Below are 15,585 nucleotides of genomic sequence, written 5' to 3'. Positions count from 1 at the left end.
TAGAGATTTTAATAATTATTTGCGATTATTAATTTATTTATCAATAAATTAAGTTATAAAGTTAAAATAATATATTTAACTTTATTGATATGGGGACTTAAGCGAAAAGGAAAATTATTTAAAAATTAAAAGTACCCCTTCATTTTAAATACTTGGAGACTTTGATATTTTAAAAAAAGAAGCATTTCTATTTATTCCACATTGGCTGGGGATGTGTGTGGGCTATCCTAGGAATGTTATAAAAGACTCTTAAGAGTTCTTTTTCAACAGGTTGGATTGAATAAGAAATTTGTGAAATTGTTGGAGAGTTCATCTTCAAGGGTTTGTAAGGACGAAATCCCTCATGAATGACATTCTTCTCGCTGTTGCAGGATACAGTCAGGAGAATTAACGATGTTTTCATTCAGGAAACACGTTGGGCTTACAAAGTCTTGGATTTTCAAATAGAGAAGGGCAGATTTGGAGAAGATAGAGCAGATTTGAGGGGAATAGTGGCAGCAAAATATTAAAGGAAAAAGAAAAGATTCAAGAGTTTGCTATAGTGACTTGCTACAGTACCATTGCTACAGTGACATCGCTAATGCGCTACAATACTGCTGCTACAGTAGCTTTCTATATTGATTGTTATTGTGATAGTATCAAAGTTCCCAGACTCGAACTCGGCTTGGACTCGGCAAGGCCGACTCGACTCGTGACTCGGCTATGACTCGGCGACGACTCGGCTATGACTCGGCAAAATAAAAAACCCTTGAAATTTAGAGATTTTTAACGATTTAAAACTTGTTTCATGCACCCATTATTGAATAAAGCTTAAAGACACTATAACATCATCAAATAGAAGCTAATTTGATCACATACATAAACATACATCCATCACATGCGTAGAAATGTAAATTGTAGCTGAAGGAAATAGAAAACATAGATATATAGAGTTATAAATGTTGTCAAATGTATATAAAAGCCATGACATCAAATGTTCCCAAACATATATATAACTGTAAACAAAAACAAGTCTATGGCTCAGGCTCTAGCTCATCCTCAGCCTCAAAGTAGTCTGTCTGCCTCCTACAAATGCGTCTAAGGTAGGTCCTGGATGACTGAGAAGCCATAGTCTCTGCCCGTGAGGTGCCTGTGCCTGATTGTGCTCTATCCTCCTCCTCTGCCATAGCCACAGCCTCAGCCTCTCTGTCTGCCTGGTCAACCCACTCATGGTCCTCCTCAGTGAAGACGGGATCGGTAGACTCAGTGATCCACTCAGACTCTGGATCGATCTCCGCTAAAGTGATCGGAGAGGAGTCAGTGTCCAAAATCTGTCTGGTCCTAAGACGGAGGTTGTAATGAACAAAAACAAGATCATTCAACCTCTCCACAGACAATCTATCACGCCTCTTCGAGTGGATGTGCTCGAACATGGACCAATTGCGCTCACATCCAGAAGCGCTGCATGGCTGGCTCAAAATACGGATGGCAATTTTTTGAAGGTTTGGGGTTGAGGGCCCAAACATTTGCCACCATCTATCTGAAATAACGAAAAATAAAAAAAAATCAAACTCATTTCCAACTTTAAGGCTAGATTATAAAATCAAAAATTAAAATGCATAAGCCATAAACTTAAGAATCTTAAGTTTACATATATTTCTACCTGGCTGCAATTGTGTTCGAGCCTCTATGCACATGCTGCTTGCGAAGATTGCCCCTTCTCGATTATTATATTTATCCAGCTGGAGCATTGTACTTGAAGCCGTGCCATCAGTACACAACTTTTGAACCACTGTATACAGGCCACTAAGAACCTCCTCATCTGCCTTGAAGTCATCACGGAATCGAAATGCTGGATTGAGGTAATAGGCTGCTGCATGGATGGGCCTGTGAAGCTGGTTTTGCCATCTCCTATCAATAATCTCCCAAATGGGGCCATACTTATCCTCATCTCCTGCATATATGGACCTAATGGCCTCCTTGGCCCTATCCATACCCTCATATATATAGCCGATAGAGGGCTTCTCCCCATCAACAACTCGTAGGAGAACTACGAGGGGCTCAGTGACCTACACATAATGTTAAACAAAAACAATTAAGTCACAAATTAAATTAAAAAAAAAGAAAAATTGCAAAGTTAAATTGTTAATAAATTAAAATTAAATTACTAAATAGTAGATACTAGATAGTAGATACTAAATGTTAAATTGTAATAAATTTACCTGCACGGTTTCTCCACAGGGGGTCCAAAAACCTGGCTCATCAAAAATGCAATTTACCACATCTATCCCTGCAGTGGTCGTAGCATAGGATGAGGAAGTCCACTCCTCACCAACAAACATACGCCTCAAAGCCGCCTTTGATTTTATCAAGGATTTCAGTGTGAGGAAGTTTGAGGCAAACCTCGTGATACCAGGACGAGCCAACTCCTTTTGCCCCGTGTATTGCCTCATAATGCTAAGGACCAATGCATGATTGTAGATAAACTTGCTGATATTTTTGGCCCTTTCAACTATTGATTTCACCCATTCAAGCTTACCAATATCCTCCAACATGAGGTCAAGGCAATGGGCCGCACAAGGAGACCAAAAATTTTTCGGGTGCCTCTCCATCAAAAGTTTACCTGCAGCAATTTTAAGTTAATTAGAAATTTTGATGTGTTAAGAAAATTTTAAATAATCATAGATGCCTCTCCATCAAGACTTGAAAAGTTCAAAATTTACCTGCAGCAACATAACTTGCTACATTATCTGTCACCACCCGCACCACATTTTCTTCCCCCACCTCTTGTATGACTTCCTCAATAGCCTCACATAAGTATGTGGCATTTTTCACATGTGAGGGAGCATCAATAGATTTCAAGAACATGGTGGATCCTGAAAATACAGTTTCAAACTTTCAACAAATCAAAATTTAATTTATTCAATGCATTTAGGGAAGTACAAATTAGAATGAATCATGATCAATCACCTCCGCAGGAAACAAGAAAATTTAGGAGTGTTCTATTCCTCCTATCCGTCCAACCATCTGTCATGATGGTGCAACCCTTTTGGCTCCAAGACTGTCGGTGGTCCTCTAGCTCAACTTTCATATCCTCAACCATTTGTAACAAGAGGGGGCCATTTAACTCAGCATTGGTAGGGGCTTTAAACCCCGCACCACAAATGGTTATGGAATCTACCATGCCTTGCCAATAAGGAGACCTGTCACAAATAGATTATGATTAGACAAAGTAGAGTTCAACTTCAAACTATAAATTTACTTTTAAACTTAAAGCAATCAAATCAAAAAGAATTACCTAGCTGCAATAAATGGAATGTTGCAAAAATACCAAAACTTGCAAATTTGTTTTCTTGCAGCATCATGAACCTCCTTGTTCCAACCCATGCCCTCAAGCGAGGGTTGTGCCCCAGGAGTACTACGCGGCACAAAATAACTATCCAACCTGGATTTCCGAACTCTAGGGCCAAAGGTAATAGTGCCACTAGGAGGAGTAGAAGTAGAAGCACTAGCACTAGCAGAAGCACTAGCACTAGCAGAAGCACTAGGGTGAAAGGGAGGCATGGAAGAACCCTCTCCAACACAACCTACAGATGTGGATGCGGATGCAGATGGAGATGCGAATGCGGATGCGGATGTGGGTGCATGGGAGCCAATAGCACTTAACTCTTCCAATTGCCTCTTCTTAGTTAACTTTTCTTGTTCATGTGTTTCTAATTGGACATAACAGAAACGTTTTGCCTCAGGAGTTTGTAATTTGCATACCTCAATATCATGGCCAGGTATGCCGGCAATATGGTATTTAAATCTATTGATGCCACCAAAATTAATTTCTTTACAAAAAAAACATTTTGTTTGATTTTTTTGTCTGCCGATAATGTCTTCAGTATATTTCCAAGCCTCATCCTTTTTAGGCATTGTGAAAAATGAATGTTGTTTAAATGTGAAGGCTGTTGCAATAAGAAAATTTAATAAAGTTATAAACTAATAGAAAAAATCAGCAAACCCTACTTTAAAAAGAAATAAAATTGTAAATACATGTTTACAATTTTTTTCTAAAAAAATGTAGGGTTTGCACTTTGCCATTATTCTACTTCTCTCATTGTAATTAAGCTAAAAAAATAAAAACATTCAAGATTTGGAAAGTTAACTGTTAAACTAAAAAAAAATAAGCAAACAAATGAAAAAAATCCATTAACATACTTAAAAAAACCAGCAAAATCTACCTTACCTCTTTCAAATGAGTTGAGAAGTCTTGCTTTGGACTCCTTGATGCTCTCAATGCAAGCCTATGGCCTCCCCAATGTGATTTGTGGTCTCCTTGATGCTCTTCTTCCTTGCTGGTTGCAAACCTATGGCCTCTTGTTTTCCTTCCTCTCTCTCACTTTTCCTCTCTTCTTCTCACAACTAACAATTAGAAGACCTTTTAGGGTTATATGAAAGAGAAAGGTAAAAAAAAACAAATGAAAAAGCTTTTATTTTTTTTGTTTTTTAAAATCCGAATTGCCCATATCGCGCGGCCGAGTCCTGGAGCTCGACTTGCCAACTCGGCGAACTCGCCTGACTCGCGGTGAGTCTGGGAACTCTGGATAGTATTAATACCAGCCGTATCTATGCTGGAATATTGTGGCTGCGGCTAGGAATTTCAACACATTATTTGCTGCTGTATGAATTGAGAAACCCACAATCTAAGTCTGAAATAATTCTGTAAGTGTTCTATCACATCGTGCTGCTGTATGGACTGAGAAATTAGCAAATAGACTGAAATAAATTCTGTAAGTGAATTAGTATTTCGTTTCCTAGAAAGTTTATGGTATGATGTTTCTAGAAGTTTGTGATTTTAATTAAGATTAAGAGTTGCAATCAGCAATTGTTGTTTCATGTTTTTAATCTTTCAAACGCAAGCATTTCATGAACTATAAACCCCAAACACAAAACACAAAAATTAGAACTACAGGGCTGCTTATTACAGTAAGGAAGGCAAACTGTTTGACAAAATTATAGTGAGTGAAAAGGAAAAAAAATAGAGGCTAGCAAGGGGGCATATTTTAGTGGTATTAGAGCAGGTGTATCCTGACATCTTGAAGGGTTAATATAAAAGATGAAGACTTATGAAGAGCTACTAGAAGATCTTCAGTACTTGCGTGAGCATCTTGGTTGGTTTAGATCCATCTTCAAAAAGAAACCAGAAGTTAATGAAAATGACTCTTCTAGTGAAAAAATTCGGGATGTTAGTAAGAATGAACTGTGGAGGCAAAATCTTTGGTTTTCTTGCAAAAAGGCTTGGGAGCCTAATCACGTATGCACAAGGGAAATGGTTAAGGTGTTAGTAGAAGAAAAAGGCATAGTAGGAAAGTTTGGGAAAGAAGAAATTGCTTCAGATGGGCCTGATGCTTGTAAAAACGAGGATGAAGTAGCTTCTTTATGTCCTTCCTCTATCACAGATGGGTACAATGATGTTCAAGAAATCAAGGAAGAATCAATTGTTTTTTCAAATATGGATTGCATTTGTTTCTTTGTGGGTAACTTGGAGGTTAGGTTTGACAAAGCCGGTGAGATGATGGCTACTCTTGTTGATTCTAAATGTGATTCTAATGCTATTCCACTATTTCTAAATGAAAGGTGCTTGACCCCATTTAGTGGGATAGTTGAATTAGATGAGCCTATTAGTGTTTTGACACCAAATGATGATGAAGACAAATCTATATTTGGGCCTAACGCTGCCCAAGTTTAAGATCAGCAAGTGTGCCAAGAAGGTATCGTTGAGGCAGTTGATTGTGGGAATCAAGTTATTCAAGGCCAATCAGACAATTCATCATGTGAAGCAGATGGAGTTCAAAAGCCTAGTAAGTCACATACATTGGTGAACCAATTGAAGGTCAATGAGAATAAGATTGTTGCAGCATGATCACATTTTGATAACAATCGTAAAATGGTTGAAGATCACCTTTGGAAGAGCCAACTTAAGAGAAGACAAAAGGGACTTGAAGAAGAACCTTCTCACTTACAGGTTATCATGGAAGGTATGAAGAAAATGAAATGAGATTATTTATATCTTCTGTTAGATTGAGACCATCTCCCCAATCTCGCTGAAATATATTCTGATGCATTGGGAAGGAAAGAATAAGAAGTTGAAAATCTTACCTATGAGGTTATGAATACAAAGAATTCCTTGGAGACTACTCAAGTGGCCCTACAAGAAGCAGACAATCAGATTGATGAACTTTGTTTGGAATTGTGTTTGGCGCATTTTTCATCATCTAAATCAGAAAATCAATCCTCTATGGCTGCCAGTTCTATGGTGCAAAATGACAATGAGGCATATAAATCGAACAAGTTAATGAAGGGATTGAAGAGCTTCACAAGGAAATACCTGGCGGTTTTGTGACATCATTTGAAACACTACCACCTCTAATCACATGGGAAGGACATGAGACAAGTCAAGATTTGGTGATGTTTGATGTTTCTAGCGGAAGCAAATAAGAGGATCCGAAAAGTCTGAGTTGGGACAGCTATAGTCTACATGCTCCTCTTGATATTGTAGCTCTTACACTTGGAAATATACATGAAGACAAGGTCACAAGTGTCAGTCATGATATTTGCAATGGTGATGCACTTAAAGGGATCAAAAACATGACTCAAATACATGCCAATAATTCTGATTTGATTGACAGCAGTTATACTTCTTTCCTTCATCAAGAGGCAACAACTTTGCTACATGGGGTGGATAGCGTTATGGAATCTTCCTATGATGGTACCCAAATTGTGTGTGATAACTATGGGGAATATAAGGTGGATTCAAGCCACAATGGCATGAAAATTTCTCATCATTCCAAGGAAGATTTCGTAGACCCTTGACACAAAAATTGAAATCAGTTTTAACTGTCAGTTTGAGAACAGTAGTAATATGCTATACCTTTCTCATAATGTTGCCACCAATAATCATGAAGAAAGTGTTGAAATTGTTGTCACTGATGTCAAGTGTATACAGCCATCTGGAAGTTGTCATTGATGTCAAAGGAGCTCAGTGGAGATCATTGAACATATTGTCATTTATGTCTAAACAAACTTGTATAGGTCAGACCTACTGCAGATCTAGAGGACTTCGGATATACCTTGAACAATGAACATCCAGGTTCAAGAGTACCTTCAAATTATGATCAATATCATGGCAGGAAATCATGATTGATATGCTTGACTTCATGCCAACTACGAATGTTGTGGTTAAGCAATTGATTGTATAGATAATACACATACTGATGACAAGACACAATGATTAATACAGGGGTTAGTAATCAAGATTCTGATTAAATAAAGTGTGCAAGACATTGATTTGCAGTGACTGTGACAGAGATTAATAGTGCAGTGACTACCATTACTAATGAACAAATTTTAGACAATGAACCATAAAAGGTAGCAATCAAGTGATTACATTGATTTAATGAAACAATAAAATAAGAATGAAGACAAACATAAAACAACTGAAGTTGATGGTTGTAATGTCCCTGCTTAGGAACACTAAAATATATCATCTAAATTGAAACATATTTAATAATGAATTGTTGGATGACTGAGATTGATTATAAGTTTCTTGAGTTTCAAATATAAAGTCTGATTACAATCCTTTGGTCCCTGTGGGAATGGTAGACGTTGTCTCTGATCATTAGTCTTTTACTTCCCCGCGTCTATGGTGTACAGGGGAGGAATCGCCTCATTTAATGGTCTTCTTATCAATCTGCTATGGATCAAATAGATAGCCAAAACTTCTTTCCACCAATCGAAATTAATTACTTAACACTTCCAATATTAAGATCCTCTCACATTAATTCTGACGTATTTATCAGATCAAAGATAAGATCGAAATATATTTGCTATCCTGATAGTCTGAAAATGCATGGTAATTTTATGTTGGGTCTGTTATGTTGATATGCTTGAACAATCACAAGGTGCTGCTATATTCGATATAACAATTTGGGTATTCAACAAACTTGGTGATACTTAGAATGATGAAGTCGCTGTGTCTAATCTGAATATGTATTCTGGCAACTATAATGGTGTTGTCTCTAATGTATATTTAGATGCCAGCAACCAGATTTGCCAATGAGACAAGTGCTCTGTCTAAACAAATTCAAATATGGATAAAGAGAAAAGGATTCCCATTCCCTCCTTCCATGCCTCCTCGAATGAGATGGATCACTTCCTTATACCTTGCAAATGAGATGATAGGATGCGCTCAAGAGATATGTCCCATGTCTCTTCAAATGCACATCGTTTCCATTTATGCAAATCGCATTAGCTGATTATATAATTGTTCTAGTCGCTGCCATCCATAATTGATTATTAATGATCTCTTAACAATTGTTGTTATCATCATATGATTATTTAATTCGATATCCTTGATTATTGGTGAGAATATAATTAAGGGGTGTGACGTCTTTAGGTCGTTCCTTGACGCTAACCAAATTGCTACTTCTATCAATACATTTCATTATTCTTAATTGGTCTTGTATAATTCTCCATTTTCCATGATTGAGCTTTGTTTGTCTACCCAATGTTGCTAATTGATAATGTGTATGCTTGTTGTCCTTAGTCCCTTTCTTCTTAACGGATGTTGTCCCTCAAGGATTCTTATGGTGATCAATCTTCTGATCATATATCGAGAGTATTGCCTTTATAACAATCAGAATGCAATGAGTTCATGGTTGCCGTCTTCTTGATCATTGTCTCCAACTAATATTTGCCAATGCTTACCAACGTCTTAGTCGCTTTACTGATCTGCATATCATACTGTTACCTATTAATCATTAACAATCATGTATATGATCGATATTCATGATCATCGATTGATTATTGCTTGTCTTTCATTCTTTATACGAACTGCCATTCCTATCAGCACTTGGGAATATTTATTACTGATTCCTCATTCGTTGATTGTCTTTCCATATTGTTTCCTATTGATCTTGTATCAATTCTTATTGTCTTTAAGTTGAATGGGGACACCCTCTATCCAAGCAGAAGCTCCCACTCTTTCCCACAAAAGAGGCCCACTGGACAAGGCATTTTAAAATAAAACAAGAGACATTGAAGAGAAAAAAGTTGCACGATGCACTTATGCAAATGGTCTTCCTTTCAAAGTGGTGAGATCACCATATTGGAAGGAAATGGCGATGGTAATCAATAGTGCACCTTCTAGTTTCACGCCACCTGGGTTTAAATGGCTCACACCACCTTATTTTGTGAAGTTAAGACTTCTAGGTGTGAGTTTAATGTAATGCCAAATTTGAAACTAAGTTCTCTCTATGTCAAAAATTCTTGAACTGTACAGTCCAGCAGCCCTGACTTATATTTTCAAGGCTTAAATAAACTGCTTTGAAACCTAGTAATATGCTCTTGGATATCAATATGACAGCCCTTGTTGTTGATTTTGATGTAGGATATCATTTTTCCAGGTTTGTTTTTGTGTTTTCTTTATATCTGGCATTATCATTCCTTTATCAGCTTTTTAAAAATTTCATGAATAAAATAAATTTTGATAGAATGTACTGGGCGGGAATGCTTCTACAAAAGGGAGATGTTTATAGTTATGGAATTTTGATAATTGAGATGGTTACAAGGAAGAGGCCAAGTGATGACATGTTTGTGGGAGACATGAACTTGCAAAAGTGAATGAGGTCAGCTTTTCCAAACAGATTAGCAGATATTGTTGATAGCAGATTGTTCAGAGATGTACAAATGAGAATCCAGATAATTTCATAATATGCCATGAACTTAGAAAGGATAACTACCAGAAAAGTTCTACATCAAAAGTAATCTTTTCCTTGCAATACAAGAACATTCCTTAGTAAACAAATTATTCTCCATATGCATGGCATTTGTTTGAGTGTCCATTTCTATAAAGTATTTAGTTTCTTTTTAGGTGCAAAGATAGGCATAGTTAGTGAGCTAGCTTGTATGTATTCTCTAGCGTTTTAGCCGCTTGCATCATAATCTCAAAACAAAAATTGTGGGGATATTTAAGAAAACTCCTATATTGCTCTGTAAGACTGGGAAGAAAAGCAAATCCCTTCATTGCAAAATAATACAATTAACCATATCAATCACAACAGCACTATCTGGTATGCTATGAATTAAGTATACATCATGTATATATGTCGGATTCTTAGGATGCATCTGTTAAGTGGTGTATTTATGAAAATTTGTTGAGGTCAGTGATTTATCACTTTCAAATTTGACCTTAAGGAAGTAATATTCATTGCTAGTTGTTTTACTTAAGAGTGTAGAGGAGATTCTTGTTCTGTTTTCTTTGGCATATCTAGTTGCACTTTTCATCCGAGTCTTAAATGATAAAATACTTATGCAGTGTTCTATGTGATTTTTTGGGTTGATCACAGCTGTCTACAGTTATGCGATTTCAAGAATATATTAAAATATAAGTGTTTGAAATAAATAGTAATAAGAAGCCTTTTTCCTGATTTGATATAGTACTTAAGATAGTTGGGATGTATACAGAAGCAAATGTAAAATACGTTGCTTATTTTAATGCTTAAAATATTTATCGTGGATTATCTTCTTCCAGGAACATTTCAAATTTGGATGTTACATTTCTTGCTAAATCTGCACTTCCACAAGTCACACTGTTTATAATCTATTTTAATTGCTTTCAGTTCTATGTTTCATGAATCCTATAATCTGCATTAGTTGTAAACTATTTTTTGGGATGTTGATTTCCATAATTAGCTATTGACTTTTGAATTGTTCTTTTGTTTTCTTCAACATATGATAGGTACATGTCAAATGCTCTTTGACTTATATGGATTTTGAGGGCCGTTCTGATGGACGGTCCATCAAGTCAATTATACAACATGTGTCACCTCTTAAGCTGGTATGTATTTTTCTCTTCCTTAGGATGGGCAGGCAAAATGCTTTTTGCTGGTTTATGAGGATGTTCTTTGAAAAAAACTATTTGTTGATGGAAAGTTGTAACCCCTTAAGCTTGTATCTATTTTTTGTTGACGGAAAGTTGTAACCTCTTAAGCTTTTATCTATTTTTCTGCTCTTTAGGATAGTTTAGTAAAATTGTTTTGTTGGTTTATGAAGAATTTTTATTTTTTTGAAAAGAACTATTTGTTAAGGGAAAGTACTCATGGAATTCTATGTTGTTTTAATAAGTTGAAATATGACTTGATCAAATGAGTTTATCTTTGAGAACATTGGTTTTAATGTATCTATTTATCTTTTCCTTAGGATGTGTTATTAAAATGCTTTTGCTGGTTTATGAAGATTTTTTTTTTTTTTTGGAAAAAACTTTGTTGAGGGAAAGTACTCATGGAATTCTATGTTGTTTTAATAAGTTGAAATATGACTTGAACAAATGAGTTCATCTTTGGGAACATTGGTTTTAATGTTTATTTGTAATAGTATTAACTACTTTGGGATATTTTTATCTCTATTGAGATAGTTATCATTGGCAAAATAACATGATTATCTACTCATAATCTTCTCCCTATATTTTCTGTTATGGCTTTGTATATTGTAAATGTCAAATGTCCAAAGAAATAGAATTATTTCCAATGATATGGCCCCTGTTGCACATTGGTGTAGGTTTTTTTTTCCAGTTTTATTAGTTTATTACGTCCTTTCCTATAAAACAATTTTAGCTTGCTTGGGTAGGCTTATTTAGGCTATGGTGATTGGGAGTGATTCTCTTTTGTAGGAGTCACACTTCCCCTATTTGGATATTGAGGTGCATTAATATCCTAGGAATTACTCTTCATAGCGGTTGAGAGGTTCACCTTCCTTTGCATTTCTTGTATATGCACTCACCTAGCTTTGTTTCTCTTTCATTCTCATTTTTCTCACGCTCTCTAGTTTTCTATGTATTTGCATTTTTGGTCAACAGGAAATAGCATTGTTAAACCCATTATCCAGTCTTGAGTTGTGGTGTAGTTGTTATTATGGCATTAGGCTCTTGGTTGATTCCTTTCTTATTGCAAAATGCATTATGGTATCAAAGCCATGATGTCATGACCAATCCATCTTTTTCTTTTGAAAGCTTGTGATAGGAATAGTTTTCTAGGTTTTTGGTGAACCATGTAATATTTTATCATTGGTAGTTTTTTTGTTTTAACATGCTTGAGTTTTGCATTTGGCTTGAAATTCAAAGCATCCTAGAAAAATTGAGTGCATTGTTTGTTTCTGCAAGAAAATTCATCAAGTTTGACCATGAACTTGTCTATGTTGGAGCACTTCTCTTTGTGTGTGGAGTTTGGGGGGGGGGGGAATATTCTTCTAACCTCTTCTTAACATAGTTGTACGCTTGTGTCATGTATGACTCTTGGTGTTCACCTCAAGCATTCTTGTTGTTAGAAAAAAAATCATTTGATGTTGGTATTTAGTGGTAACCGCCTTTTGAGATATAGTGGTCATTAGAAGGCCAATGCACATCACATAGGCCATGACCTATAATACAGTTGTGACATAATATTTCAAGGCCTATGACCTTTGGTGTGAGGTGTTACCTACTTCCAAGCCACAACATCTTGTTTCAGGCTGAACCTTACACAAAAATGGTCACCACTCATAATTTTAGCCCCTCAAACTTGGTTAACCCCTATACACAACAATGGACCACTATAGTAGTGGTGAACAATGATTCCTCCTAGATATGATAATATTTCCTTTGCTTTGGAGATTCGAACTATTTTTAGCATTTCCTCAAATTTGGTGTTTTCTCTGAAGTTGATCGCTCCACCATATTTGTAGACGTTTATAAATTCATCTAGTAATCCCTTACTTTGTGCAGGTATCCTAGCAAATTTTGGCAGTTTCACCAAATTTAATAGCATTGCTCAATTTAACTATCTGTGTTTGGAGGGGGACCTCTACTTCAATGAGCTTTTATATTTTGCAATTGGACTTTGATAGATAATATCTTTACCATTTGTCTTCCTTTTTAAGTGCAATGTTTTGGCAAGGTGATAGTTTTTCATTGACAATATGATTGTGTAAGTAGTTTTTCATTCACAATGTGATTGTGTAAGTGGTTTTCCATTTCGACAATCCGATTTTCCAAAAATTATGTTTGCTCAAAAGCTTTTAGTACTTAATTTTTCTTTAGAGATCTTCAAATGGCCATATTGTGCACAACGAGACTCATTTTTGGGCCCCTGTATTAAATATTGAAATGGTAGAGCACCTATGTTACCTGGGGACACGTCCCCAGTATTTTTTTCAGGCGTCCCCGTCCCGGAGACGTCCCGGGGACAGGGGACTCCGAGGGGACGTCCCCATAAATTCTGCATATTGACAGTGAATTTTGACAATGAATTATATAAGCAATTTGACTTTGACTCTCAATTTAACACAAATTTGGCATAAGAACTCTGCTATTACTTATATGTTAAGGTTCTATAATGTATATGTGCATGCTTTATCCATGTTTTCATATGAATATTTTAAATTTCCCTATAAATTTTAATTTTTCCAATTTTTGTATAGCCGTCCCCAAAATTGGCCAAAAAAACCACCGTCCCGGAAACACGTAGCCTCGTCCCCTGACGTCCCTGTCCCAGAAACTAGGGGTAACATAGTAGAGCACACAAAATGATTGAAAAATTAAACTAGTATTGCACAATATTTTAAAAAGATGTATTGATTTCTGATTGATTGAGTGATTTTACATTTCAATCTCTCATATAAATTAACCGATCTACTTGAATAACTCCCAACAAAACAATTATTTTATTTACTAGGTTACAAATTTTTTTTAGTAACATAAAAATAACATTCTAACTATAACATTTATTTATTATTTAACCTATATATATATATATCTAATGATGGAATACTCCAACATTTAACTGTGTTTTCTTTCTTAATTCTTGTTGATTCCCTTTTTTAATCTCATTCTATATTTGAATTATACTTTCTACATTGTGCTTTATTTGGGAATTTGGAAAACATAGTTAGATTTTGTACATGCACTAATGATAAACTGCCACATTCTGGTACTTTTATGGGGATCTTTTATGAGGTTATTGTAATCACAAATTGAAATGAATCTCTATTCTAGGGGATTCTTTTGATTAGTTTGTTTGATTGATTTGAGGACTTAATCTTGAGTATTGAAAAACATCGAGCTATTGTCAAAGTGGATATAAATTGAAATATAAGTCTTGGCAAGATGGACTCCTAACACATTTCAAATGTATCAAACTTTTGTGTGTTCTTGATTACCTTGTGTTTTAACCCAGTATCTTTGGCAGAAATTTGTGTGGTGTGACAAGATTGATCATGTCGTGGTATTGATACTATGTTTTGTCAATATTGGCACTCATATTGAGTGCTTTTGTGACCTTTGTAGTAGACAAGATGCATGGAGATACAAATGAACCTCTATTCATAGATGATCTTGCTATGGGTGATCATGGTTCCCTTGATGTTTTTTGATCATATAATTGTAAAACAATTGTGGTGCTTGAAGAATGGGAATATATTGAATGAAGATGATACAGAGACTTCTCTTTCTACACCTTCTCGTGAAAACTCCTAATGGTTCATTAGTTTCCATGACTCCTATTGTAGATCTAGAGGTTCATCTTCTTTATCTCTGAGCCTACATTTTCAAGGTGAGGAATCATTTATTCCTACATTGACAAATTTGATTGGTGTTCATACTTAGCTAGGTAGTGTGGATGCATCATTGTGGGATTAGTAGTGTAGTCTGATGACATGTATTGAGATTTCATCATCACTTGTTGCTTCATTAAAGTTTAGTCTTGCTTCATTGGGGGCTTCTAGCAATTCTTTGTAGCAGTTTCATATCCATGTTTTTGATCCACCTAATTGATATGTCTACTTACCAGATTTTCACATTTGTTTGTGAGGTCCCACTTATCGGATTTGAGGACAACTCTGAGGACTTAGTCATCCTCTTTGATGATAATGTTAATGTAGTTGTCTCCACATATTTGGTACTTGTTCTTCATTTGTTTCCATATGGTTTGAGAGGTCACCTTCAGTTAGACTCAAGGCTCTTGGTTGAATTGTGATATAACTTTTAGCATTAGTAGGGTGACATTTAAATGATTTCCAAATACTGTTTCTTGTTTCCTATCTTCATTCCACATTTGGAGTTGGAATTCAATAGACTTGCACCACAGGGTTTCCTTCTTCTGAAAGGAAGATGCATTGTTTGACACAGATGAAGGTACTTCAACACTTTTTATGAGACAATTTGTGTCTACATTTTTTCTTTGTTGTGTGGAGTCAACGATCTTGTAGGGGGCATTTATGTTTTAGGCAACTATATAACCTTCTTTCCCCCTCACTTTTTTGGGGTCTTTCCTCTCTTTTCTTGGAGAGGGAAGTGAGAGAGGATCCTCTTCTTTTTGGGGGGTATTCTCTTGTACTTGGGTACTTGATTAGGCTGCACATTGTTAGGACCCATCGTTTTCACTTAATCTATGCTTGAGTGGGCTGGTTTTTTATTTCTTTTCATTAGTTCATTATATATTTTCCTTCACCTAGTCTAGCTTTCTTAGGTAGGCATAATCGAGATGCAAAACAATTTCCCTTCCACTTTTTGATCATCGAAATCCCATAAAG

At 35.8% G+C, this 15,585-nt stretch overlaps 2 protein-coding genes across 2 annotated transcripts in view; one reads left to right on the top strand and one right to left on the bottom strand.

Moving 5' to 3' along the window:
* LOC131037321 (cleavage and polyadenylation specificity factor subunit 2) overlaps positions 1-15,585 on the top strand; it is a 152,529-nt gene that overhangs the window by 103,283 nt on the left and 33,661 nt on the right. The window contains exon 13 of the mRNA XM_057969426.2: positions 10,763-10,861. Coding sequence (XP_057825409.2) covers positions 10,763-10,861 — 99 coding nt within the window. The remainder of the gene's footprint in view (positions 1-10,762; positions 10,862-15,585) is intronic.
* Positions 2,066-3,479, bottom strand: LOC131874589 (uncharacterized). Its single transcript, XM_059218148.1, has 3 exons — positions 2,950-3,479; positions 2,703-2,855; positions 2,066-2,602 (listed from the first exon to the last, which is right to left on the bottom strand). The coding sequence occupies exons 1-3, from the start codon at positions 3,161-3,163 to the stop codon at positions 2,175-2,177; spliced, it is 795 nt and encodes a 264-aa protein (XP_059074131.1). The 5' UTR covers positions 3,164-3,479; the 3' UTR covers positions 2,066-2,174.

Source organism: Cryptomeria japonica, chromosome 3 (assembly GCF_030272615.1).
Source record: "Cryptomeria japonica chromosome 3, Sugi_1.0, whole genome shotgun sequence".
NCBI classification, from domain to species: domain Eukaryota; kingdom Viridiplantae; phylum Streptophyta; class Pinopsida; order Cupressales; family Cupressaceae; genus Cryptomeria; species Cryptomeria japonica.
Note: the sequence above shows the minus strand (reverse complement) of the source record. Positions and strands in the feature narration are given on the sequence as shown.